The sequence below is a fragment of the Tenebrio molitor genome, chromosome 3, assembly GCF_963966145.1.
Source record: "Tenebrio molitor chromosome 3, icTenMoli1.1, whole genome shotgun sequence".
Lineage (NCBI taxonomy): Eukaryota > Metazoa > Arthropoda > Insecta > Coleoptera > Tenebrionidae > Tenebrio > Tenebrio molitor.
Genome location: NC_091048.1, coordinates 15,621,861 through 15,647,624, shown reverse-complemented (window position 1 = coordinate 15,647,624; position 25,764 = coordinate 15,621,861). Strand labels below are relative to the sequence as shown.

Below are 25,764 nucleotides of genomic sequence, written 5' to 3'. Positions count from 1 at the left end.
TTTTTCAACTCGCAATACTATCCTCACTCGCTGGCGCTCGTGAGTATATCATGTATTGCTCGTTGAAAAATCAGGCATTTTCATCACTTATAGTGTAATATACAATGTTTCAGATGATTTTATTATGGCATAATTTAATTCCTTAACATTATTTGTTGTAATTTGCCGAAATTACATTTGAACCATACGCACAGAGGACGAGTCTGGGGCTTTGCTTTCCACCAGTGACGTAACAAACTGCCAGCCCTGGACATGCGCAGTGTCACTGTGCGATTCTAGCATACCTATACTGTTTATGTACTTTGATTAATAACGACAAAATGGTAGGTTATAAGAGTAAAAATTAACGGCAAAAAGAAATCAAAGTTGGAATTCGGAAAAATAATCTAAAAATTAACTAAAGGAAATTCTCGAAGTGCTCCCCATTTTGCTCTAAACATAAATTAACTTTTCTCTCGAACGATTCACCAGCATGTGTAATTTAATTTGAAATGTCCAATTTGACTTGTCACTGATGCGGCTGTCAGTATGAAGCCGTCAACAACCGGAAGTTACTCCAGTTGTACCATTTAAAAATAAAATTCAACATTACTAACTTAAACAGTCCTTCTTGATCACCCCGTACATAAAGGATCCATATTATGAAAAGCACGAAACTCATAAATACTATCGAATTCATGAAAAACTAGGACAGCAAAACGTCGTAGTTATGTCAACTTTTCAAAAATCTTGTAGTGTAACGTTTCTACGTACTTTATTTAACTGGTTACTATGTTACTAATGTCCAACATGTCAAGTAGATAACCTAAATACGTTTGATGTTGGATTGAGCTATTGAGCATTGCTAAATTCGAACTGTCATAATTACAGACGTTGATATTTGACATTTTCATCTAACCCAATTTACTCCAACAAAATTTTGCTGTACTAGTTTTTCATGAATTCGATAGTACGGTTGGTGGACAAAAAAAACTGGGACACGCAAAATTTCTTACGTTTGTATCAAGCTCTTAATTGTCAAAATAAAGTCAAAATAAAACTGACTTTTACAATCACTGTTGACAGTTATCTTGTCAGATATAATGCCAAATCTAACAGAATTACAAAAACATATAATTAGACAACGCCTTGTGGAGGGTATTACCATAAGAGCAATTGCTAACGACCTAAACGTTAGCAAAAACACTGTTTTGCTCGCTAAACAAACATTTCAATGAAATCTAAAATTCGATTTGATGTTTGTAAGTGTCACACGTGGCATTTTTGTCTTATGTCATCATATCATAGTTAATCTATTTGTTCACAAGCCTGAATTAAACGGTGCAAATTTGCAAAATTTCGATTTGAATAGTTGTCATTTTTGTCCCAGTTTTTTTTGTCCACCAACCGTACATTTAAAATTTTAAAGCGAACGTTTTATTGAAATATTCGTGTAACCAAAGAGACAGTTTTGGCTTTTCTTGTTTACATATTTAGTTGTTTTCTTCAAATAGTTCAAATTAACTGTTTCAGTTGGCAATAACAAATTTTACATGAAATTTTCAAGACTGTGAATTGTATCTATTTCGGTCTGTTTTATTGACATTATTGACACCTGGCATACTTTTGAAATTTAAACGTCTTAGTTTGTGTAATCTTTTATTAATAAAATGGTTTTCTCGTTGGAAAATGACATAAAAGTCACCAAAAGTCACCAGAATTTATTGCCAACTCAATGAGTAATTGTTGCTCACACGGTATTAGTTGCAAGTAAAAATTTTGAAGATTAAAATTAATATGTAGTAGTTTATTTGATGAGTTTGTGTGTAAATTGGGCCTTTTTTGGCACGCGTGGGCCATTTTAAAACGCGAGTGAAACGAGCGTTTTAAAGGCCCACGAGTGCCAAAAAAGGCCCAATTTACACACGAAGGAGATGAATACAACGTTTTTTTGTTCGACGAGCCCCTTGAAGGCTCCAAATCGCTTAAAACGTTTAAAATTAACTTGACGTTTCGTTTTGACAAGTTGTGACATTTATCAAAATCCGTTCACATAGGAGAAAATTCTCAAATTCTGACAGTGTCAAACAAAAAAAGTACTTTTAATACTAGGAGGTAAAAGTGTTGCCTTAATAACACGTAAATTTTTGTATACTTTTTGTACACAAAAACATCAATTTTAGTGACAGAAAACGGTATTAAAAGTAACCCTTTTAAGACGATTGGAGAAAAAAGACATTTGATAAATGAAATATTTCAATTAACATAAAAAAAATAAACCTTTACTTGTCAAATCATAATTGAATTTTCATATACAGGTTTATGATGAAGTAACGCACAAAATTCATAAAATGCACAGTATTAAAAAATGCAAAAACACGTCTCAGTTTATTAAATTCTTCGTCTTTTAACGTAGTTAATTTCAAAATTATCGAGTAAGTACACCTCAAAAATAAAGAAGTCGATTTGTTACAGTTTTTTCACATGTAAAGATGCCTTTTTGAAATTTGAGCGTCATATTTCTTATATAGGTTAGGTAAGTTTGACAACATAAAATGTCGCTGATATTTTAGAACACCATAATATTGTCTATTCTATCCTCTGCGCGGTGCTCTTCGCGATGTTATTATACTGGGCTACCCTTCGGATCGACCACCCTTCTTCTAATTTGGAAAGAATGAGCACTTTCACGTTTTCGGTTAGATTAGGCATTTTGTTTGTCAAAATTGTACTCTATAATTTTGAAATTAACTGTACCTATACAGGGTGTTTTCGAAATTGAGGTGTTCCCTGTAACATGAAGTATTATACATTATTCTTAATAATTTTAGCCTAAATCTTCTCAGTAAAATGTTTTTATTAACAGAAATAATTGATTGTATATTTTTATAGTATTCAAGAATTCTGAGTGCGGTCCTGTGTATTTCTCAGCTATACTAGATTCATAAACTGACGTGGCCCAGGATGGTGTCTTTCCGGAAATTACCCTGCGTACTCTCTGGTCGCCACAGTTGCATTTTGATATCAGGAGCATTGCCCATATATCTGTGACATCGTTATTTTAGTAATGATGAGCTCTTCTGACTAATTAGATGACAAATCTGACAGTATTTTTGATTAACGTCCATGCTCATTTGAATTTTTTTGTCGATTCTAATTTCTAAAAAATCAGCGCAAATTTGAGCAAGACCGATTTCAAAAATTTCAAAAAAATTAACTTATTGTATCATTTGTATCTTCATTGCCGTACACATTTTACCAAGGTGATTTTGGCTAAAACGCTTTAGAACAACCCGAACTATCACATGTTAAAAGAAACGCCTCAACTTCGAAAACACCTGTATAGAAAAAAAATGGGTCAAATTTGTTAAAGTTCTGACGTCATTAATATTTTTTCCAAAAATGGGAAACTACCTACGATTCCGATTTGATGATTTAATAGAGCTTATTTTTCTGGATTATAAAAATCTAGTTTAAGTAGGGATTACATAAGAAAAATAAGCAAATTAATAAAAAACGAAATAAACTTGATTTTAATAATAACTAATAAATAAATTAAACAATATGTAGGTACTGTAAAGCAAGAATTTACTCTAAAAACTGTTTGACGTGTTTTTGCATTTTTTTTTAAATTAATACTGTACGTTTTCTGAATTTTGTGCGTTACTTTAAGTCTTAAGAAACAAATACGAGTGGTCTGAGGAGAAAATTTCCTCCAATTTCGTACCCTTCAAAAGTTTGTATTCGGCATGAAAATAATTCACCGAGCAAAGATTAAAAAATTTAATTGTCATTGTACTAATGCTTTGAATAAATGAAATAGAAAATAAAATATCCTATTGGAATCATTTGTTAGAAATTTTTGGTGGCCATTTTCACTAGTGAAAAATTCGGCAGGAATTTTTTTTAAACAAGGGTGATTGGTCCGTACTGACCAATTTCGTAAATCTGATTGGTCGAGAGAATGCGAGTTGAATTGTCATTAGTAATACAACGAGAGGGTACGAAATTGCCAGAAATTTTCGATCTCATTATACGAGTATTTGTTTCGACGACAATTTCCACAAGTGAGCGTAGCGAACGAGTGGAAATTGTCTAAGAAACAAATACGAGTAAAATGAGGAGAAAAATTTCCCGCAATTTCGTACCATCGAGTTGTATTCGGCATGACAATTCCACGAAGGAAAATTTCATTTTCAAATCTTACACATTTTTTTTAATTTATGCGTATTCTTATGACTCTCAAAGCGTTAGTTAACATAGTTGAAAACAACAAAAATTTTACTGTGGATCAAAAATGAGTTTATCAAAATTTGAGGAAGGAGGAGAAAATTACAGCGATAATTTTAGGAAGGTGGAGATGATTACAGCGATAATTTTTCGATAATTTTAGGACCATGCTAAATTATCGGTGTAATTCGTTCCTAATTGGTCCAATGATTCAAAATACTACAAGCTGGTTGGTTGAAATTTTCTGAGTGGAATTGTCAAACAAATTTTAATTTAAAATATTACAAATTAGAAATTAAACAATATTGAAAATGAAAATACTAGAAATTTAAATTGTAAATAAGATACATAATGTAGGTATTCAGGAATGTATTCAATATTGGGCAGTTATACCCAATAGTTATTTTTATATTAAGTGCGTGAAGAGTGTTTTTTGTGCATGAAGCCGAGACGCAGGTAATTGCTTTCAAAACTTAATTTTAAAATTCAAATTTTTGAAGGAAATCTGACGTATATCAGCCGGTGACCATGTTGCTAGGTAACTAATAAAAACAGTGCGTTTCACACACTGTTAAAAAAAAAAAATACACGTAAGAAAATGACCCATTTCACGCATGGATAACTACGAGTATGCGTGAATATCAATTTTTTGAATCAATTATAGAAAAATGTAATTTCATCAAGTTTTGATTCTAATTCTACGTACTACCCGGTTATGTTTTGTTAACGTTTTGCCACATGTTCACACCATTGCAGTTATTTTGAGAGTTGATTGAAAATTTTAATTTGAAGCTGCTGTCTAGCTTTGTTCCGGTCTACAAAAATAGTTCACACAACTCCGAAACTCTTGATGAGTAAGGTTTGTCGGTGTCTTTGCAACGTTCACAGATAAACAAAATTAAAAAATCAATCAAATTCAAATTTCCCTTTCAACTTGTACTTAATCGATGCTCTTTCAATTACTTTTACTCTTGTAGCATCTGCTGCGTTTGTTAATTTTTCTCTTTAGGTGGGTTTGTTTATAACACTGAGCTGGGTCACGGTATACATTGTAGGAAAGAGTACAATAAGCCAATGGAAAGGAAATGGGGGCGCAACCTGTGACCTCGCGAGAAAGCGACGATGCATTTTACTTGACCTTGATTTGGTGTGAGCGTGAAAATTGAGAGTATTCATGCTTACGTCATCCATGATGTAGTCCAGATTAAGGATGTCATTCTGGAAGCACTCCGACATCCATTTGGCACAAATGTCCTTGTAGGTGAAGTACTCGTAATCGTGATAAACCGTCATGTTCTGGATTATACCGTCTAGCAGTCTCAGTTCTTTCCAGACTACCGTCCGGAGTAGATTCTTGTTACCATCTTTCGAGGTAACAATCACGCGTCCAAAACGACCTGGAAAATAAATCGAAGCTTTACAGGACCGAAATGATGTTCGGGGTCAGTGGGACATAACATGGTTTCCCACGGATCTCGCCATTATCATTTTTATACGTAGGCATTGTCTTCGATTTCTTTTTACCTGCTCTCGTTATCCTCGCCACGTTGAATTTGCTCGTATAATTTACTTTGAAAAAGTTCTCGACGATCGCCCTTTCCATTTTTCCTTCCCCATTTATAGGGCTGAATAGGTATTCTGGATCTATGTTGGTGTGGATCCTCTGGAAGCCTGTTATGCCCAGTAACGTCAACAGAAACGGAATGACGAGAAAATAGCCTGGATGGTGTCCCACCAATAGTCCCAGTTTGTAGAAGGATTTATTCAAGATTTCATCGACAATTTTTAGTCCGACCATCTGAAAACAAACGATCACAATATCGATTTTTTTTTAATTGGAGAAATATTACAAAACTGGTACGCTGCAGCACGCAAACTTTCCTTTGAGCGGTTATAAAACTCATTTCATAACTACCAAGAATTACGCTTTTTCTCGCACATTCGCCACGTTATTAAGATCGTTTGTCAATGCAGTAACGCAATTTTGAGCACACATCATTGTTGTGTCGAATTTCTAAAAGAATTTGCCTGATGAGAAAGTCCATTCAATGCAAATTGAGATCGAAGTGACAAAAATGCGGAACTTCCACGTTTTTATACCGTGCGATAAAAACGATAGATGGGTCACTGTGTTTATTTCATTCACCTTTAACCTTGCGAATTTTTTACTAACGCAAGGTATGGGTCAGAACGCCGAATACGACCTTGCCACCTGCAGATTCAGTAGAGCTGGTTTTTAAAGTCCAATCTGTTGCAATTACGGAATGACCCAATAATTTTTAATTGCGTGTCTCTCTCACCAAGGTTTTTTTTATTTTCCGAACGGATTCATACCAATTAACATAAGCAATGAATTAAGTGCACGCTGTGATCTATCGTCTAACCGATGCTACATTGTCACGTGACGACGGCTTTCCTAGACCTACTAACCTCAGCGAGTTTCCATCGTAAATAAAGAAGATTTGGTCGATATTTGTTTACTTATCGTGAATTAAATCGAGAAGTAAGTCGAGGACGTCCCCTGCTATGAATTTTCATCGATTTCGTCACCAACAATTGCCCGTGGCGAAACAAGACTCTGTCCAGAATCGATAATTATGTTTTTTTGTCATACTAAATTAGGAATTTGACGGTGTGACCAACACCTAACCGACCAAATAAAAAAAAAGTGTCGCAAGACATTTCTTTCAGAGGAGCTATATTACGCAATCTTTCTAAAAACTGTCATGATCACGACTCATAGGAAATAAAAAGTCAAGTCTTGTATAACACACGTGAATCGTCAAAATTACGTGATACTGCATGAAAGTGAAACTCCTTTGGATTCAATCTATCGACAGATACGTAGAATGCAATTCTTGCATGCCGCCTGGATATTACCCCTTTTATAATCCATATTAGGAGTTACGTATATACAGGGTGAATTGATATACATGAGAATATTATTATTATTAGTTTAAGCACAAAAGTTGAGTACGTCATTGATATCACGTTAGGAAAGTAAGATTAAAAAGTTATCGAGTGCAACGCCGAAAAGGTGCAGATTTTGGTTATTTCGTTCATAGTAAGGTTTGGTGACTCTCTGTTTTTCAAGCGCTTACGCGGCTTTCATGTTTCGATTTATTAGAGTTTCCACAAGTGTCTCGTTCGGGATTGAATTAAGTTAAATTAAATACTTATCGAAAATACTATAGTCTACATATTATGATGCATTTCAATTTCACCCTGTATATATACAATAGTAAAATGTAGAAAACAAAGAGAAATGTAACGAACAATTAAAAAATAATTCTGGGCAAACAGATGTCGAAATACAAGTGGTTCATGTAACATAACGATTAGATGAGTTTAGCACTTACATGCTATTGTTACGTTACAATATGTGATGACTTAATAAGGTGAATTAGGTTGGCAAATACAATGAATAACAGCGGAATTTATTTGAAAGCATGCGTTTAGTGCACATGCAAAGTGATCAAAAGTAGGTACAATTATTTTTATTTATATTCAATTATTATAAATATGTTTCAGGTGCTTAGAACTGTTTGTAAAAGCCTATGGCCAGTCTTAAAAACTCACTGTACACTGTTTTGAAAATAAATTTAAAAATCATTTTAGTGACTAATTTAAAACGAGAGTGATTCATTTACCACTATTTGTGTATTGTATCGTCAACAAAATTTAGATTATCCTTATTGTAAACACTTACTACAAACAACATGGGGAAAGAAAACTTTTGATTTTTTTTATATGTAACAAAGTTAGAGTGTTTTTTGATAAACTGACATGACATACATCAACAAGAAACTTTTAAGATAACTTTCAGAATCCATTCCATTCTAACGAAATCTGTTCGTTGAACTTTGACCGTGGTTTACTAAAAATTAAGCACATTTTTGTTAGATTAAAATTCATTGGAAATGGAACAATAATCTGCTGTCGACAATAATTTCCTAATGATACAAGAATATGAAAATTAAGTGAAATTATACATGTAGAAATATTCCTGAAAAAAAAAATGACATACCTATCTGAGAAGTAATATGTCACAAAAGAAAATAATCCTTGTTATAATTTTTCACAATAAACGAAAATTAGAAAAAATTGTATAAATTAAGATTATATGAATTGTAGGTAGAATGACAGCCTCACATGACAATTGAAGAAGAGGTTAATTAATAACTATGCCTTTGAATTTCTTGTTTAATTTAAAAAATAATAAATTAATCGCCAGTTTATAGAAAGAGAATTAAACATTTAATTGGAATTAAATTTAATGCTGGATTAACTCATGAATCAGAAACTTCGATTGGTTCAATCTGATCACGTGTTCAATTAATCTCGCATTTGATTACGATTAACTTAATTTCTCTTCTGTAAACTGACCCTAGGCCTAGATGTTTATTAACTGCTACTAGTCAAAACATAATGGAAATAGTTATGTCTTGTATCACCGTTTGCTGTTAACCCAGTACTCATATTAGTAACCAAATACTTGAAAAGAAGAATAATAATTAATGTTATGTCATAGATAGTGTTAGATTTAAATGAAATCAATTGTTACCATGTACGTTTATGATTCTAAAACTGCAATCTGTCTTGTTTTACTCATCAGAAATGTATTACACACTCTTCCGCCGAAAGTGTTCAAATAATAACTTAATAAAAATGAAAAATCTTACATTGTTTTTTGATGAAACAGTTCTTAAATCAATTTATTGGATACATTACGAGTGCAATTAATATTAATTAAACTTATACTCTTTAGGTCTTTACAACTATTAATGGTTATAGCTCACACATAAAACCTGCAATTCAAAAGAGCAGTTTATATTAATATAAAGAATAGAATTGCTACTTTCAATGTCAAAACCTTGTTATTTTCTACCACAACTTCAAGAAAAAATAGAACGTACCGTAGTGTTCTGTTTCTTAATGAACAATGAAATATCACAATTGATAAAATACCTACAAAATTAGTATGTAAGAAGTGAAAGCAAAAGTTGATACATTCAATACATTATATTGAAACTCAAAAATCCTTAGAAAAAAATTAAACTCAAATTACTGATTTTAAAGGTTAAGATTAATAATAGTTATTTATGTATTTATGTATTAAGGGCCATAATCGACAATTATGCCCGTGGTACATACAACGTTATATTCGATTTTATATTTTCTAAAAGATTCAAACAAATATTTAGTATTCCTTAAAGGAAATCAACTAAAATTTGTGTCCATGCAAATTTAGTTAGCTATTTTGATGTTGTTAGGGTTACTGTGTATATGTATAATGTATGATTTTCTTTAATAAAATATTCCGCATTATTACCGGAATTTTTTGTATTGTAAACCAAAAATGTTATGTATTTAATAATAGTAGTTTATTTAACGAGTTTGTGTGTAAACTGGGCCTTTTTTGGCATGAGTGGCCCACGACTGCCAAAAAAGGTCCAATTTACACACAAACGAGTTGAATACAACGTTTTTTTGTTCGACGAGCCCCTTAAAGGCTCCAAATCGCTTAAAATCTTTAAAATTAGGTTTGACGTTTCGTTTTGACAAGTTGTGACATTTATCAAAATCCGTTCACACAGGAGAAAATTCTCAAATTCTGACAGTGTCGAACAAAAAAATAATGTTTGATACTATTGTTTGAATAATTAAACCAACCGTTGCTTGGCAGATTTTTGACAAATCTGTGCCATAAAGGCCAATTTATGCCCTCATTTGGGGGCGTATAAAGAGGATTATTGACTAAAGTAGAATAAAATAAAATTTAAAAAAGAAAGTTTTAATAGGACATAGTGGTTTTAATCCTGGAAATATTTAAAAAATAATTCTAAGAGTTCGGATAACCAATCAGACAATTTACTTTGTTCCTAACTAAACAACAGAACACCATAAATTCGTGGTATTGTTATACAGGGTGTTATGGAAGTAATAATATTGATCTTTTTTCAATCGAAATTTTTTTTTACATTTTTTTAACCCCTCATTGAAACGAAAGAGTGAGTGAAAAAGTTTGTGTGCAATAAAAACTTTAGTTTTTTTGAAGAAAGAACGACCGCTGTTCTAACACTAACAGTTTGTAATGTTTTTCATTCGAGTATTTTAATCGAGTAATTCTTTTTTCGTGCTTCGTTATTAATGGATGTGTGAACACATGAGCAGGTATGAATTTTAGGGTTCAAATTATATTTAATTTTTAACTCTGTTTAGAAGAATTTGCGAAAAAAATGATACATACTCGTATATAGAAAAAAATGTTTATTTTAACGAGTCTTATTGGTGGTTAAATTTATTACGTGGACTTCCATAACACCCGGTATGTATACCAACCGCCAACTTTAACCAAGTCATTACCGGGATATCAAAATTTATCTTGGTCAAAGGTCGTCATGGATTTTCAAATAAATGTCGAAACTTTTTGTCAAATCATTTTTTGAATGTCAAAATCAATTTTCGAGAGCACTTCCCATACTTTGCAGTAATGCCGAAGGATTTTCATACATGCCTTACAAATTGTGTTGATGTGTTTTGCGAAACTGGCTCTGTGACTCATAAAAAATGGACTAGACCAATCGTTCGTATCGAAGCAATCGTCACACTAAATAAGTTGAGACGGACGTTTTCCAATCCATGACTCTACCTCTGACCACGATAATTTTTGATATCCCGGTATAATGACTATTACAGATGTGAAATAACGTTATAGAGATTTCTTAATCAAAATTACCAATTTAAAAACGCAAATGAACTTAACAAAAAGCTCTTGTACACGATTATAAATTGATTTATCTATAGTTGCAAAAGTTTTCATTTGTAAAAAACAACAAATCTCGTAAATAGAATTTTATGCAACCGCTATCCAATATGGAGAAACTTACACAATAGGAAATTAATGTTTGACTGTTAGGTATTTTAGAACATTTTTTATAAACGATATGACTTGCGAAACTACATTAGCGTTAATAAAAAAATATGTTATAACAGTATAATTTTAATAAGCCATCGCTTGAAAACATTTAAAAATAAATAATTCTGGATGTCTGTAAAGTAACAATGATTATGTAGTAGAAATTTAGTGATAAATTTAGTAATTTTAATTTTAACATTGTATTCTATCCACTCACACATAAAAACAGTTCTTTCTTTCATTGTTCCATCTATTTAAGTGTTTTAAATAAAATATGACCAACTCTACAGAGGAGTGGGTCTACATGAAACCTCCGCCGCTGAGTAGGTACCTACAGTTAAAATCATTTCTCGCCCTAAGAGCAGATTTATTAAAATTATATTTTTGTACAAATTACACCAACCTTGTTCGAGTTTTATAATCGATAAATGTCTTCAAGTTCACTTAAAAAAATCCAGTTTTTCTTATCTCTTACCGTATTCAGATCATATACATCTAGTGTATTTTTTGTTTTCTGATCAGCAATGAAATAATGTAAAGTGAAATTTAATATAAGCATCTATTACATATTTGCTTGTTTTACTCTTCGTATTACTGCTTTAAAAGTTAGTAATTTCGTGAAGAGTAAAATAAATAAAAAGAAACGCTGAAATTCTAGTGTAAGCTTCTAGAAAACAAATTTCGACAGTCATCAACGTTTCACTCTCTACAACACAAAAAATGTATCTGCGAATTCACCATATGTACCCTTTCACGTCCAATTATGAATAATAAAATAGCAAGACGACGACAGCTCTTGAGCTTCTCAAGTAGGTTAAAAATGATAAGATGCGAAGATAAATCACCTCAATCGGCTTGAAGAATACCTAATGCAAAAATGTCAGGTTGTTTCGGCCCGGTAACCCACATCTCGAGGCGGGACTTGCCGAAATACTCACATGGTCGTCTGATAGCTGCATGAGAGATTTTAATAGAGCGTTAAGCGAGTAACCGTCCTATACGCACATCAAACGAATTACATAAAAAATCGTGATGTTTACCAACGGTTATAAATTGGAGCGTTGGATTTAGATACCGTTGGGATAATAGCGGTGTCCCTTTTTTGGTTTTTCTATCCATCTAACTGTAATAATAAATGTAAGAGACAGGATAGAATAAAAGGACGCGTAGGTGAACTTATTGCAGTTAACGGATTTGTTTAGCCACGTGTGCTTTTGCAACACTCATAGTTGCCGAGGTACGTGCATGTCTCTGTTACTTGTCGCAATTAAAAACAAACAAAATGTTTAATGGTAAAAGTCACGGCACAGAAACCGATGGATTTGAGCGGGTGCATCAGCCCCATAAAAGCGATACTTTGCAGTATTCAGTCACTCGGTATTTTTCCTAAGAAGTCTGATAAAAATGAGTAACCGACAGTCCTTTCTAATTGTTACGATTAGCATATCGTGAGGTTTGGGAAATTGTAACAAACGTAAAGTGGAAACTCGATCGCCTTGCAATAGGATTTTTTCCAATTTTGCTGCGAAACAATCACTTTTGCCGTTAAGTCTGATCTAATTGCGTCTAATTGAAAGTAAAACGACATTGCATTAAATTTTTATGCAGGCGCCGCGCACAAACTGCACAACTGCATTTCGAAAAGCTTACAAAAGATCCTTTACCTCACTGGAATTGCACAAGATCAAAATGAAATCTTTGCGGTAGCAAGATCGAGCTCTGAACGCACGCACAACTCTTCTCCTTCAGAAATGATTCAAAATAATAACCGAATTGCGTGAAAGTTGACGTAAATTAGTGCTGTTAAAGTACCTACAGTAATTGCCTCATATCCGCCGATCGGGGATGTCCGAAGATTTTCCAAAAGCAAATTGCAATAATCAGTCGTTGTGCTCCGCTTGGCACTCTCGACGAAAGTGTCTAAACACGTAACTCCAAATCTAGTTTATGACAATCGGTCGTGATGTCAGATATTATTTAATTAACGTTTAATGCTCGAATTGGAAATAATGACAGACCAATTGAAAATACTTCCGTTGCGGCAACGCAAAGTTTGTTCAACTTATTTCGTTTAACACGCCGTAACTATATCAATAAATCCAATAAAAAATTAATTAATGTTGAGGAAAGTCGGACATTTAACCCAGTTTTCATTGTGAATCGTGGTAACTTGCTGAAATGACTGAAAGCCTTCGAGGTAGACGTCATGTACGTATGCACCGGCTAACTTATTACGCAAGTATCGACCAATCATAATTTAATTTGCTGGTGACGAAATTCGGTTAAGTAAAATGATGCAGGAAAGTGGTTGTTGGAGACGATGGTTATTTTCTAAGTGCAGACAATGTGTAATAACTTACTGTCAAATTGAAGGAGTGCACTTGTGTCATAAACCTAAAATGTAAGCTTAGATTTTATCCTATCAAGGTAATTTATTGCTGTGTCTGGCATTTGTAATAGAACTAATAGCTGACCCCGAAACTAATTGTAAGTTTCGAAACTTAAATTCATTTTCGTATTTTATTATTAAAATAGTTGTTATTGACTGACTTTCAATTATTTCTTCATTTCCATATTAATAAAAAGTTTATTTTCATACTTTCCCATTAAACCTTCAAAAGTATGATAAGAAGTATGATTTATTATAGTAAAGACAAATTTAAGTGATAGATCATAAATGTCTCAATTAAGCCCACTCTAAATTTCCACCAAATATCGTCTTATTTCTTGCTAAAAGTTCTAGTGGGAATAAGAATTTTTCTGGGACTGTCTGTGTAAAATTTATATGGCTGCTGGTCAATTGCAACAATTCTCTTTATAGTGCAAAAAGGGAAACTATTACTAAATTGTGAATTACAACACTAAGAACAAACTCTAGATGCTCCGATCTTTGTGTTTCTTTGGGCCCATTGCACCAACGTGAGTTAAATTTAACTACAGATTAAAATACATATATGAAAACATTGTTATTACAATAGGTAACTAAAGTAACGACGCATTTTAACCTACAGTTAACTTTAACTGGGGTTGGTGGGTTGGTGCAACCGGCCCTTATTCAACTAAAACCTAGTTCAAAGTTAAATAATAATTTTTATTAGACACCTTCAAAATCTAGGTGCAGAAATTAAATACTTATCTTCACGTACTTGCTTTTAATTTTAAGCTTAATTTGGTTTGTTTAAAATGTCTGAATATCTGGCTTTTTATGGCATTACAGGCATTACAAATATCAAAACTTTGTATTATATGTTATGCAAAGTGTATACTTTTCCAAGTACTTTAACGTTATATTGCAAGCTCAATCGTTCAAATGTTACTATTGCGATCAAAAAATTTTGGACATTAATGTCATCGTGCTGTCATACATTCTAAAACGACCCTTATGTATTAAGAACCTCAATTTTGATTGTGTCAATTTTGAAAATGTGAATGTCAGATTTACCGAGAAAATATTCAAGAAGTTTTAAAAATCAGACAAATGGAATTAAACGAGGTTTTAATTAATAAAAAATATAAAATAAATACCCAAATGTACTCGTATTAAGTAAACAAATTATATTTTAAACGGGTGTCATATTGACAACAATTTCATCTTTCATGTGACAGTTTCAATAAAGCATGATTTAGAGTATTTTTTTTAATGTGACAGAAGTTTGATGTCCAAAATTTTATGATCGTAATAGTACATAGCTTAATAAAGAAGAACAGGACTCGAATAGTAATTTATTTCTACTCGTAATTTCTAGTCTAAGGGCCGGTTGCACCAACGTGAGGTACAGTTGGTTGCAAAAAAAACGGGAAATGAAGATCTTCCTAATGTAATTTTGGTTTGTCCATTTGTCAATTAATTGTCTACTTGACAATATTTATCAAATAATTTTTTTAAATGTCACTGAATTTTGACAATAATTCTAACCTATCTCTCGTAAGAAGGTTTCACACTATGGAAAAATTGTAAAAATGTGTCAATTTTATTCTGACAGTTCCCGTTTTTTTTGTAACTAACTGTACTTATTGTGTTGTTGAGAATTAATTTTACAATTGCAAATGTGACGAAGCGTCCATTGTTTAAAGTGAATTGACGTTTCCGTCTGCCTACGTCATTAAACGCCAATCTTACAATGCAATTCCCCCTAGTTTCTGCTGCAAAGTAAAAGAAACCGCGTGCGGGAAATCGTTGTTTCCGCACTCCGAGGACAACCGGGAAATACCAATTTTGAGGCTATGAGTACAAAAAAATATTTATCCCACCACAGACGCTTTATTATGCTTATATGTATGTATGGGGTGATTCAAAATGATTGTGGATAAGTATGGCAACTATGTACGAAAATTTATGTGGCAACTCTGTAGGTAGGATAGAGCTGACATTTATTTGACAGTTCATAGTCGCGCAATTTTGAAAATTCTCAAATCAATGTGCAATAGTATAAAAAAATCAAATGCACGCTAATGAAATGTCATACAAATGTCAACTACTCTCGTGTCAAAAATAAATTACTCCCTAGAATTCGAACTTTTAAGGAAATAACGTTTTTCATGTTGTGTGTAACTAGAATTTTCAAAAGTAATTTTGAATGCTTAAGGTTGGTTACTATGAATTGAGAGATATATTCAACTAAATATGCCGCCAGAAAACAAAATTGATTGTGAAACGAAAAAACATCCATCACTTAGCAAGAAATAGAGCCATATGCAACTGTTACAAGGAATTCGCTGCCTTACGGTTACGATATCTTTTGTTTGTCACTAGAAATTACATAGCCTCCAACCTAACCAAATTTATGGCAACCTAGTAACGAATATCCCTAAATCATTGGGAGTAATCTATTTTTGACAAGATTATATACCCCACCCACACAAGCTCCATTTAAAAATATGCAATTTTGACAGGTGTATCCGTTACTACGACGACGATGTACCTACTGTCAAAAAAAACTTTCATGGAACAATGTGCATCTCTTTACATCAAGATCGTCAAGAATAATTATAAGATATTATTTGTCACACAAAACTTAAAAACCATAATACAAATTTTAATTTTGCTTCTGAACAATCTGAAATACCATCAAGAAGGTTTTCAGAAAAATTCAAAAACTTTTAAGTATTTTCATAAAATTTGCTGTTGATAATGTAAAGTCAGATAACGCCAATAATAATGGTGTTTTGTTTAATTGTTCTGCTATGTATAAAGTTTGCATGTCAAAATAAAAATAAGACGTTTAACGGAAACAGAAAGATTTAAGGTATGTACAGTTGCGGCCGTTGAAAACTCAGACACTTTGACAACGCCAAACTTTTGGCTTTGTAAATGGTACTGAAAGTGACGTTTCCCGAAATGTCACTCAAACATTATCCACATTAATTTCTTTCGCAATGGCTGTTATACTCACACCGTCCCTCAGTCAAATACATTTTTGCAAATCAGATAATTGCGGCATTTCAAAAGTTACGCGCGATTCTGACCTAATATGTCAAATACTGACACTGACTTTATAATCCTTGATGAAAATCCTGTTTACGCTAATCAAATTTCGGAATTTATACAGAGTGTTTAAATCTTTCCTGTCTGAGATTTCAACGGCCGCAACTGTACTAATGATGATTCGCATGGCGATTATGAAGACATGAAGATCATCTCTGTTTTGTTTAACTTGAAACACTTGAAAAGACATTTTATTGTAGGTAGAGTTAGATCAATTTTCACAAAATTCCGCGGAACAGGGGTGTGAAAATATCAAGTTACATACTTCGTTAGAAGCTGAAGACAGTCATCATCTCTCCATCTGTTAAATTGCATTAACAACAATCTGGAATACTTGACGTCATATTGTTAAAAAAAAATTACCCTTACAAGATACGGTTGATACATGAGCTAAACGAGGATGATCCCTATGGACGCTTGGAATTTTGTGAATGATAGTGCAATGGTGCAATGAAAGAAAAAAAAAGTTTTTTTATCAAATATTCAGTTGTAATACAAAGAGTAGTCAATGTTATGCCGAATATTTTTGTGGTGGTGTTACGAATGTTAACGGCGCTAGGATATGAATTTGACGAGTGCGTAGCACGAGTCGAATCCGGAAGCGCCCTTGAGATGAATTATTTAAAACTTTTGTATGGTTTGGACAATATTTCTTTTTATTTAAGAAACTGACTCATCATATATCAATATCATATCTGTCCTTTCGTCATTGGAGCAGATTTCAATTAACAAAAAATATTTCAGTATTATACAAAAACGAACTGTCAAGTGATTGTCAATAATGCCAGGAATGTTCAGATTTGATAGTAAATAAAGGTATCAAGTTATCACTGAATAACATATTCCTGGCTGCATTTAACTTTCGTTATGGTCGCAAAGTTATGTGAATCAGTCTGTATAAACTGGTAAGTTCTTCTGCAAAGCTCATGTTTTGTAAAAGAAGTGACTGTGACATAATGAGTAACTGTATTAAATGTATTCACAAATGTAGCCTGATCATACACATAAATCTGTTTTGGAAGTACAAAACACAAATAACTAATAAGGCAGAAAAAAAAGGAAATGTCTTTTTTCTGCAATGAATATTTTCTGTTCGGGTTACAACTCTCGAAAATTTAAATTCTAATTACGAGCAAACCATAATTACCATTAATGATAAAGCGTACGTTGTACTTTCTCTAGCACCACTAGAATCTTTGTTGAGGAGTGTCTGCTTGTATACCAACATCCACAAATATACCTACTACGTCCGGTGATATAATTTGATAGTCTAATTACAGACAAAATTTAGAACAAAACATAGTTATTTGATTAAATCTTATTTTATTACAACATCTAGAGAGAGGTATTATAGTTTCCTGGGGAAAATTGATGTCATTATGGTGATTTCCGGTAAACAAAATACATAAATATATTAACGCGAGGGCAAATTAGGCTTTACGTTTTATGTATTAACTGACTGGTCATTTAATGTCCAGAGAAATTGAGATAAATTGTAAACTGGCTCATTTCTAATTATATGAATTATATTGTTGAGTTTCAACGAAATTATTGCAATCGGTGTAAAAATAAAGTAGAAGGGACTTTTGTCATACGTGATTTTTTTACAATTGTCTTGGCTGCCAAATATCAATCTGAATTAATTAATATAAATAACGAAACAATTGTCTTTGTTTAATAACTCTAAAGTAATTATATTTAAATTTACATAGATTTAGTAGAACGGAAAATATGTAAAATGCCATCACGGATATATGATAAATAGATTTTATTATTAACAAAGGTCAAAAAACTTTTGAGCACTAAATATCCGGAAAAAATTAAATAATAACTTTTAAAATTTATTTAAAAAAAGTCGAAAACAGCAATGTGGCGTTTCTTATTGTTCATAGGCGTCTCAAACACAATAGAATAATAGCCTTAGAAAATGTTTACTTCACCTGAAGGTTTAAAAATGGTAACTGTAGCGGTGCAATAAAACCACTTTCGATGGTTCCTTCTATTTTAAACGATTTCAAAATATCTCTCCTCAGGCATCAGTGAGGTATGATTTGTATACGTATACCGGTTAGCAGCTTCATACGAGTACACCTATAATTTTCAATTTCGTAACAGGTGGAATTTTTCTTACAATTACCTTCCCCGCCAATCGACAACCAACAACTTTCAGATTAAAAGATATTGATGTACATAAGTGAAAACTTAAATACATCGATGCTCCCTCCTCGTCACAGAAGAGCACGAATTTTTTTAATTAATTTTGCAAAACTGATGTCACGCCGCGGTCTAGTCGACAGAAATTCGCTTTATTTTACAATACCCTAGAATGATAACAACCAACGGACACGGTTCACAAGTTATTGTTGCAATCGACTTTCCTTTATTGGCTGTTTTTACGAAACAGAAACGTGGACCGACTGGAAATTTGTACAGTGAAGTTTGACCAAATGCGCAGCTGCAAAAGTTTTAAATGCAGTTTTTCTCGAAACAGTGGATAACACAATAAACTAGATCAGCATGTCCTGTTTGATAATTTAAATATAGAATGACAAAGATCACGACGACTTGAAAAACAAACGTCGTTGCTTACATTTTATTTTTATGAATGCCGCTTAAAATACGAAATTTTGGAAGTAGAACGGCTGCTAAGTACGTTCAGACCAACCAAGTGCATTGTATTTATAGCGCAATGGACATAAATGAATACAGATACTAATAATACTTTGAACTTGATTTAAAATTATTTTTAAAATCCTAGATTCAGTATATTTTAAAACGCTGTTGCATTCTTGGAAGGAACAGGTATATAAATCTGTAAGGGTAGCTACCAGGAATCCTCTACCTGCTCATTTTCCCCCCAACAACATTTAAAAAAAAATATTTACTCAGTAATGGTTAAATAAAATAGGACTAATAATCGATATACATAGGTTAAAAGTAAAAAACAAACCTTGCCCTATTGATTATTACAATTTTTTTATTCCAAAAACTGATGAAAGCACTGTCACTTAAACCATTCACTCTTCACTAGTCCACAACGGCAATTTTTTTCCCTTCATCCAAACATATTTATCAGGGTTGAAGACACTTTTTTTTGTGGTAGCACTGCAACAACACTTCCGTGTCCGTCTTTCACCTCAACGTTTCGAACCGTCTGCACGTTAGTATCTGAGAGCCCGCAATGGACTGAGTGGGTCTTACTTTCTGTACCGAGTGTTGTTTGTGCCCCACTTGCCATGCACACACCGATTCTGATACATCCTTCCTTATTACGGCTACTTACTCTTTGCATTTACCAGAAGCAATGATGACAACGAGTCACGGGTCATGCACGGTATCTCGAAAACCCCACACATTCAGAAATATGGACGTTTCGAAACTGACACCGGATTCATATTTAATCGAGGATATTGTGTATGCAAAATAAATTAACTTGAGCAAGAACGGTACGCAACAAGGATTCTAATTGTACCAACCTTCTTCAAGGTGTTTTGGACGGAATTTGCGGACGTTGCGCCCGAGCAAACAGAATTGTTTTAGGTGTTGGAGCTATGTTTGGTGTACAAATAACGCATAATAATTATTAATACGCGTCCAAGGACCAACGTGTAAAGGGAGCTGGATAAAAATGACTTATCGTTGGTTGTACAAAAATGGGATATTTGTTGACTAGGGGTCACGGATGTGAACTTCAAGTTGGTCAAATGTGATAAGAATTCCAGCTGTAACAACGAAATGATAAAGGCATCTCTTGACTTACTTTAATTGACGTTACATGTAGTGTAAGTCTCGGTGGTAATTATGGACTTTAATCATGAAAAATTAAAAATTGCAATAATAAATGGACTTGCAATTATCTGAAAACTGTTATTAATTAAAATAAATGTTGCCTCTCACTTATGTCATAACAGAAAGATTGAATTTCACAGAAATTAATAAGGAACTTATGGTTCATGCATATGAATTTTGAGGAATTGAGAAATATTGTTCTGCAAGAACTCTATTTTTTTCTATTAACATTTAAATAGAATAAAAATTAGAGGATCGTTGGTAACTTTCTAAATCATAACAAAAATTATGTCTAATTATCATGTCTAGATTTTGCGTAATGATTAAAAATATATAGGGCCGGTTGCAACAACGTGAGTTAAACTTAACTACGGATTAAAATATACGGAAACATTATTATAACAATAGGTAACTAAAGTAACGAAGCATTTTAACCTACAGTTAACTTTAACTGGCGTTGGTGCAACCGACCCATAAAAAATCATAAATTGATTATACGAGTAAATACTTTTCATATTAATAACGAGCATTTTTTTTGTCGACTAGGGGCCGGTTTCGCCAACGTGAGTTAAATTTAACTACATATTAAAATAATATATGAAAACATTGTTATAACAATAGGTAACTAAAGTAACGAAGCATTTTAACCTACAGTTAACGTTAACTGACGTTGGTGAAATCGGCCCTTAGTCGTGATATTGTATTTCTTTTGCAAACTAAGGTCGCCTTTTTGGCTTTTTGGCTGGTACTCTTTGACATTTCTTTCATGTATATGTACATACATACATAACCTCCCGCATTCAGGTTCTTTTTTGATCTCTTTGTACCTACGAGTATCTACCTACAATTAATTAGATATAATTATTAAAAACACTCACCGTTTTTTTTACAATTCAGCATTTGGTGCATTTTTAACAACCAATAATAATAATATGTAGTTAATTTTAATTATTAATACTTAGTCGATTATCAGTTATAAATAACTGTTTGTGTGTTTTGATTTATAGATGTTTATTAACAAAGTAATACAATATATATTGATATTTAGTATAATTCAAACCAAATTTATTGGTTTTTGTATAAACAACACATTCTCATAGCAAAGTAATTTTTTTACGAGTGATGAGAATGAAATTAAATCAACAATTAAAGCAAATACTTATATTTCTTCTGTTTCGTTTGTTATTACTATATCTACTATTGTTTTATTATAAATAAACATGTAAAAATAACTTATTTTCAATTGCGGTCAAGTATATGAAAATCATTTTAACTTTTTTGTATCAAAAATACAAAAGTACATACAACGTGTTTCACCTATTGTAAGAGTACGAGCCTGGTGAAGTCTAAACGCAACACAAAATACATTTGACAATGGGAATTAGATTAATTATAAATTGTATACTCAATTTGTGCATCTAAGCAAGCCATGAAAATCTGATTTTCTGTTGGTATGAAAGTTACTTTGACTTTCAAAGTTGCTTGCCCTGCGCGGACCTTGATTATATTTTTTTACTTTTGTTGTCCGTTTCGGCATTGTTGATTTCAAAAGCACTGGTAATGTAACAAAATTAAAGGTGCTTTTACACATGCACAGCTCACTTGATGAACATTTAAGTATATGAAATCAACTATAGTTTTGGACATCCCCAACACAATAGCTGGAGAACTTTCCGCAAACGTGTAAACAAGGAAAAATCTAAAAATATAATGGATGTCCAAACTACTTTTTGGCAAAATATGATTTATTTTGTTACTCATAAAAGTTAATATTGGGTTGCATTTTGATTTCGTCAGGCTTGTACTCTTATGTAAAACACGTGGTACAGGGTTATTCTAAATGATTGTAGTCGAAGTACGCCATGCCTATGTTATTACATTTTTGCCGCTTTCATGTGAACTGTCAATTTTTGTCGCTGTCACTGTCATTTTTTAGGTGAAAAGTGAGGGTGGTGAGATTTTATTTATTTTTGAATTGAATCCAGAAATATTGAGTTGTTTTCCACCCAATTTAACTCCCGAATGTAAACGGTGTGTACTCAATTATTCACATCAATTTGATGTTTTTTTATGTGGACCGGCAACCATAAATTTGACATTCAGTTTTCACGCCTACTTCGACTACAATCATTTAGAATAACCCTGTATATGTATAATACAAAATGTCTATGAACAAACGTATATCAAGAGCCCGATGGAATTGGAATACATTTGATTTTTGCCGCTCTGTAGCATATTGTGGTAGGTACCAAATAGAAAAACGGAGGCTATTTTCATAGACTTTCGTCCATTAATGACAGGTTTTTAATAAAGACTGTTGTAAAATGAAAAGTAATTGGAATGTAGATAAATTGAAGAAAACCACAAGCAAAACAACTAAGACGTCGAACTCACAACTGACGCTAAGATTTAATAAATTTTACATTTGACTGTTAACATCTAATTTGACGGCTTCAACGGGTCGACATAGTTCGACACAATAAAATTATACAGCCGCATAATTCCACAGGACTCTTGATACACGTTCTTTTATAAACACTACAGTTACACTAGATACTACATACGGTTTTTACTTTTTTATTGTTTTCATAGATATTCTGTTTCTATTTAAATTTTTAGTTTTCATCTCTGTTTAGAATTTGTGAAAATAATAAAATTTAATTATTTTTTAATACATGTACAGTCGCGAGCAATAAATTTTGGTCGTCTATTAGTGCGATTCTGTTTCAAAATTTAGCAAGATTTTTATTGAACAATATTGATTTTGCATAGATCCAACCAATCAACAGCTTCATATCATAGCAACCTACAACATTGTTATACAGCAATATTGGTAAATTTTAAAACAGAATCGTACCAAATGTCACTCTTTGACGCAATGGAAAAAGCTCCATTGTAAAATGGTCATAAACATCATAACCTATCATCAAGTCCTCATTTTTTTTGACATGTTGACATGAGCATAATCAGGTAGAGACATTTTTTAAATTTGTGACAATCTAACCAAATTTTGAAATGACATTGACGACCAAAATTTATTGCTCGCGACAGTATTAAACTCACCTGCCATATTGTGCACTGAATGTTTCTCAAAAACGACTACAATAAATATTATTTCGTAATAATTTTGACCTTATTTGCATTAATTATTTTGTTTCGTGAGATATATTTATATTCCTATTCTAATCTCACGCAATGGAATTGACCTGTATTATTATCTGGGAACAATTTCTAAATGATGTTTATTTTAATGCCTAATGCAGAATTTTAAGTTTTACGTACAATTGCAAACAACTGATAAAGAGTCAAAATTTGATAATCAAAGTATGTATGATATTATTTTCCTTGATATAAAATATGTGAGTACATATTTACATATCTAAAAATGCCTCAAAATTTAAAGAAAACAAGTATTTAATAAGAGTACCAAATTTATTTATGTACCTACATACTTTTACTTTAAAATTGTAACAAAATTATAACTTTCTTCATCAAGAATACATTGTATTATGTAAATAAACAACGTATTGTGTAAACCCACGCAGCAGTGTATTAATAACTAAATCCGATTACACTTTTTGGTTTTCAGTACCTACTCATTCAATTTCTATTTTATATTACTACACGGAAAATCATATAAAATATTGTAAATACAAAGTATATGCTACAGCCGAACTACCAATAACAAAAAAATATATTTTAGTTTAAATCCACGATATTTAAATCTAATCTCTCTATTCTCACTTTTTGCGTTATTTGTGTTTTTACTTTTTACTGTGCATATTGACGAGTGGTGCGTTCACAATCAACTCTTCAACGCCAACTTTGAGAACAGATTTAAGTGAACACCCGATACAAAAAAAAAAACGAAGTCATCAGAGTTTGGAGGTAAAACTCAAAAATTCATATTGACTGGTGTCGTAAGTCTTTAAGCAATAAAAGAAAATTAGTCAATATCCGAACACCTGATCAAGATAACTAACTTTTGCCATCGAATTTTATTGCTGGATTTTCCGTGTTATTAGCAGAAATGAATCATGTAAGGAATGAGCCAAATTGATATACCTACGTGTGACGAAATTCGCACTGTTCAGAATCAGGTTTCTCCTGGATGTGGTGTAAGAAATTAAAGTTTTTAAAAGCCAAATCACCCTGTAAAATTGTATACGTTTTAATTGTTCCTAATGCACCTATGACTATTTAAGCGTTGTAGTCACCGATAGCCACATAAAAACATTGACATAAGTGCCAAAGTCATCTGCGTTGCGTGTTCTGAATTTAAATGATTTAATCACTCACCTTTATGACGTATTTAATACAAAATTAAATTTATCCACGAGTATTAGATAAATATTTATTAAGTGTGTACTTCAGTGTTTAATATTTATTCCCCATTTGGTCACGCTGACCCTAATTACGAGTCGTCAGTGGAGTTCGATATGTTTACAGAAAAAACGAGAACTTAATGGACCACATCTCCATTTTCCGTTTCGTTAATTATTAAAGTGAAAAAAATAAAATGTGTATCACGGCGTGTAATACCGTCGTGTTTCCCATTTTACATTATTTTTTACTAGATAGCGTGGCTGCGATGAATCCAGGCTCCAGTAAGCCACTAGAAAATCCGGAAACCCACACCATGTAATTATGATAAGATGTTAGTTGAATCGCTGATTATATAAGAATTAACGAAAATTTCCCCAGTCAACGAACCGTTCGTCGTAATATTATTTCTAAAAGTAGAATGGACCATCAATTCTAATGGCAGCATTAGAGCTGAAGAAAGTTCTGTGTTTTGAATGTGCATGTTTTTTTAATCTAAATAAAATTGTTGTGCTGTGACGTAGTCACAAAATCTCCAGCGGTGGAGTTCCAGAGAGCGTTTATTATATCATCAGTGAAAGTTGGGATTAAATTTACAAGCGTGCATAGTTCAGCATATTTGTTGTTCACCGACATGTTACATAAATATCGTGTGAAGGCATCTCTAGAAATTCTACCTGTCCTTAAACACCTGACCACCCTTAAACTCACCCTTGAAATTCCAACAGCTGCACGAGGAGGATCACCGTGACCGTGAAACGCGAACTATTCATGAAACGACAATGGCGATTGACCACTGATTTTTTTGTTTTGTTGGGATCCAACCAAGATTTCAATCTAACTTTGTGAATCATTATTTCATTACTAATTATTGTGGTTATGATTTTATCAGTTTTAAACAAAGGACCGAATCTCTTTCTAGTAATGACAACAATCACACAATGTCGATACATTAAAGTGCAACCTGATTTCGAAATACTGTAAATTGCCATATGGTTCGAAGGATTATTTCATGCTGCACCGATAAATTTGTTCTAAA

General features: G+C 32.5%; 1 protein-coding gene across 6 annotated transcripts in view; it reads right to left on the bottom strand.

The window, feature by feature from the left end:
- Nucleotides 1-25,558, bottom strand: part of Ptr (Patched-related) — a 185,716-nt gene extending 160,158 nt beyond the window's left edge. For 2 of the 6 annotated variants that reach the window (XM_069041674.1, XM_069041668.1), the window contains exons 1-3: nucleotides 6,060-6,128; nucleotides 5,734-6,007; nucleotides 5,392-5,606 (exon numbers count right to left, since the gene is read on the bottom strand). In XM_069041674.1, the coding sequence (XP_068897775.1) occupies nucleotides 5,392-5,606; nucleotides 5,734-6,007; nucleotides 6,060-6,113 (543 nt within the window). In that variant the 5' untranslated portion in view covers nucleotides 6,114-6,128. The other 4 variants (XM_069041671.1, XM_069041673.1, XM_069041669.1 and 1 more) reach the window with 4 other exon arrangements.
- Between the last annotated feature and the right edge of the window lie 206 nt (nucleotides 25,559-25,764).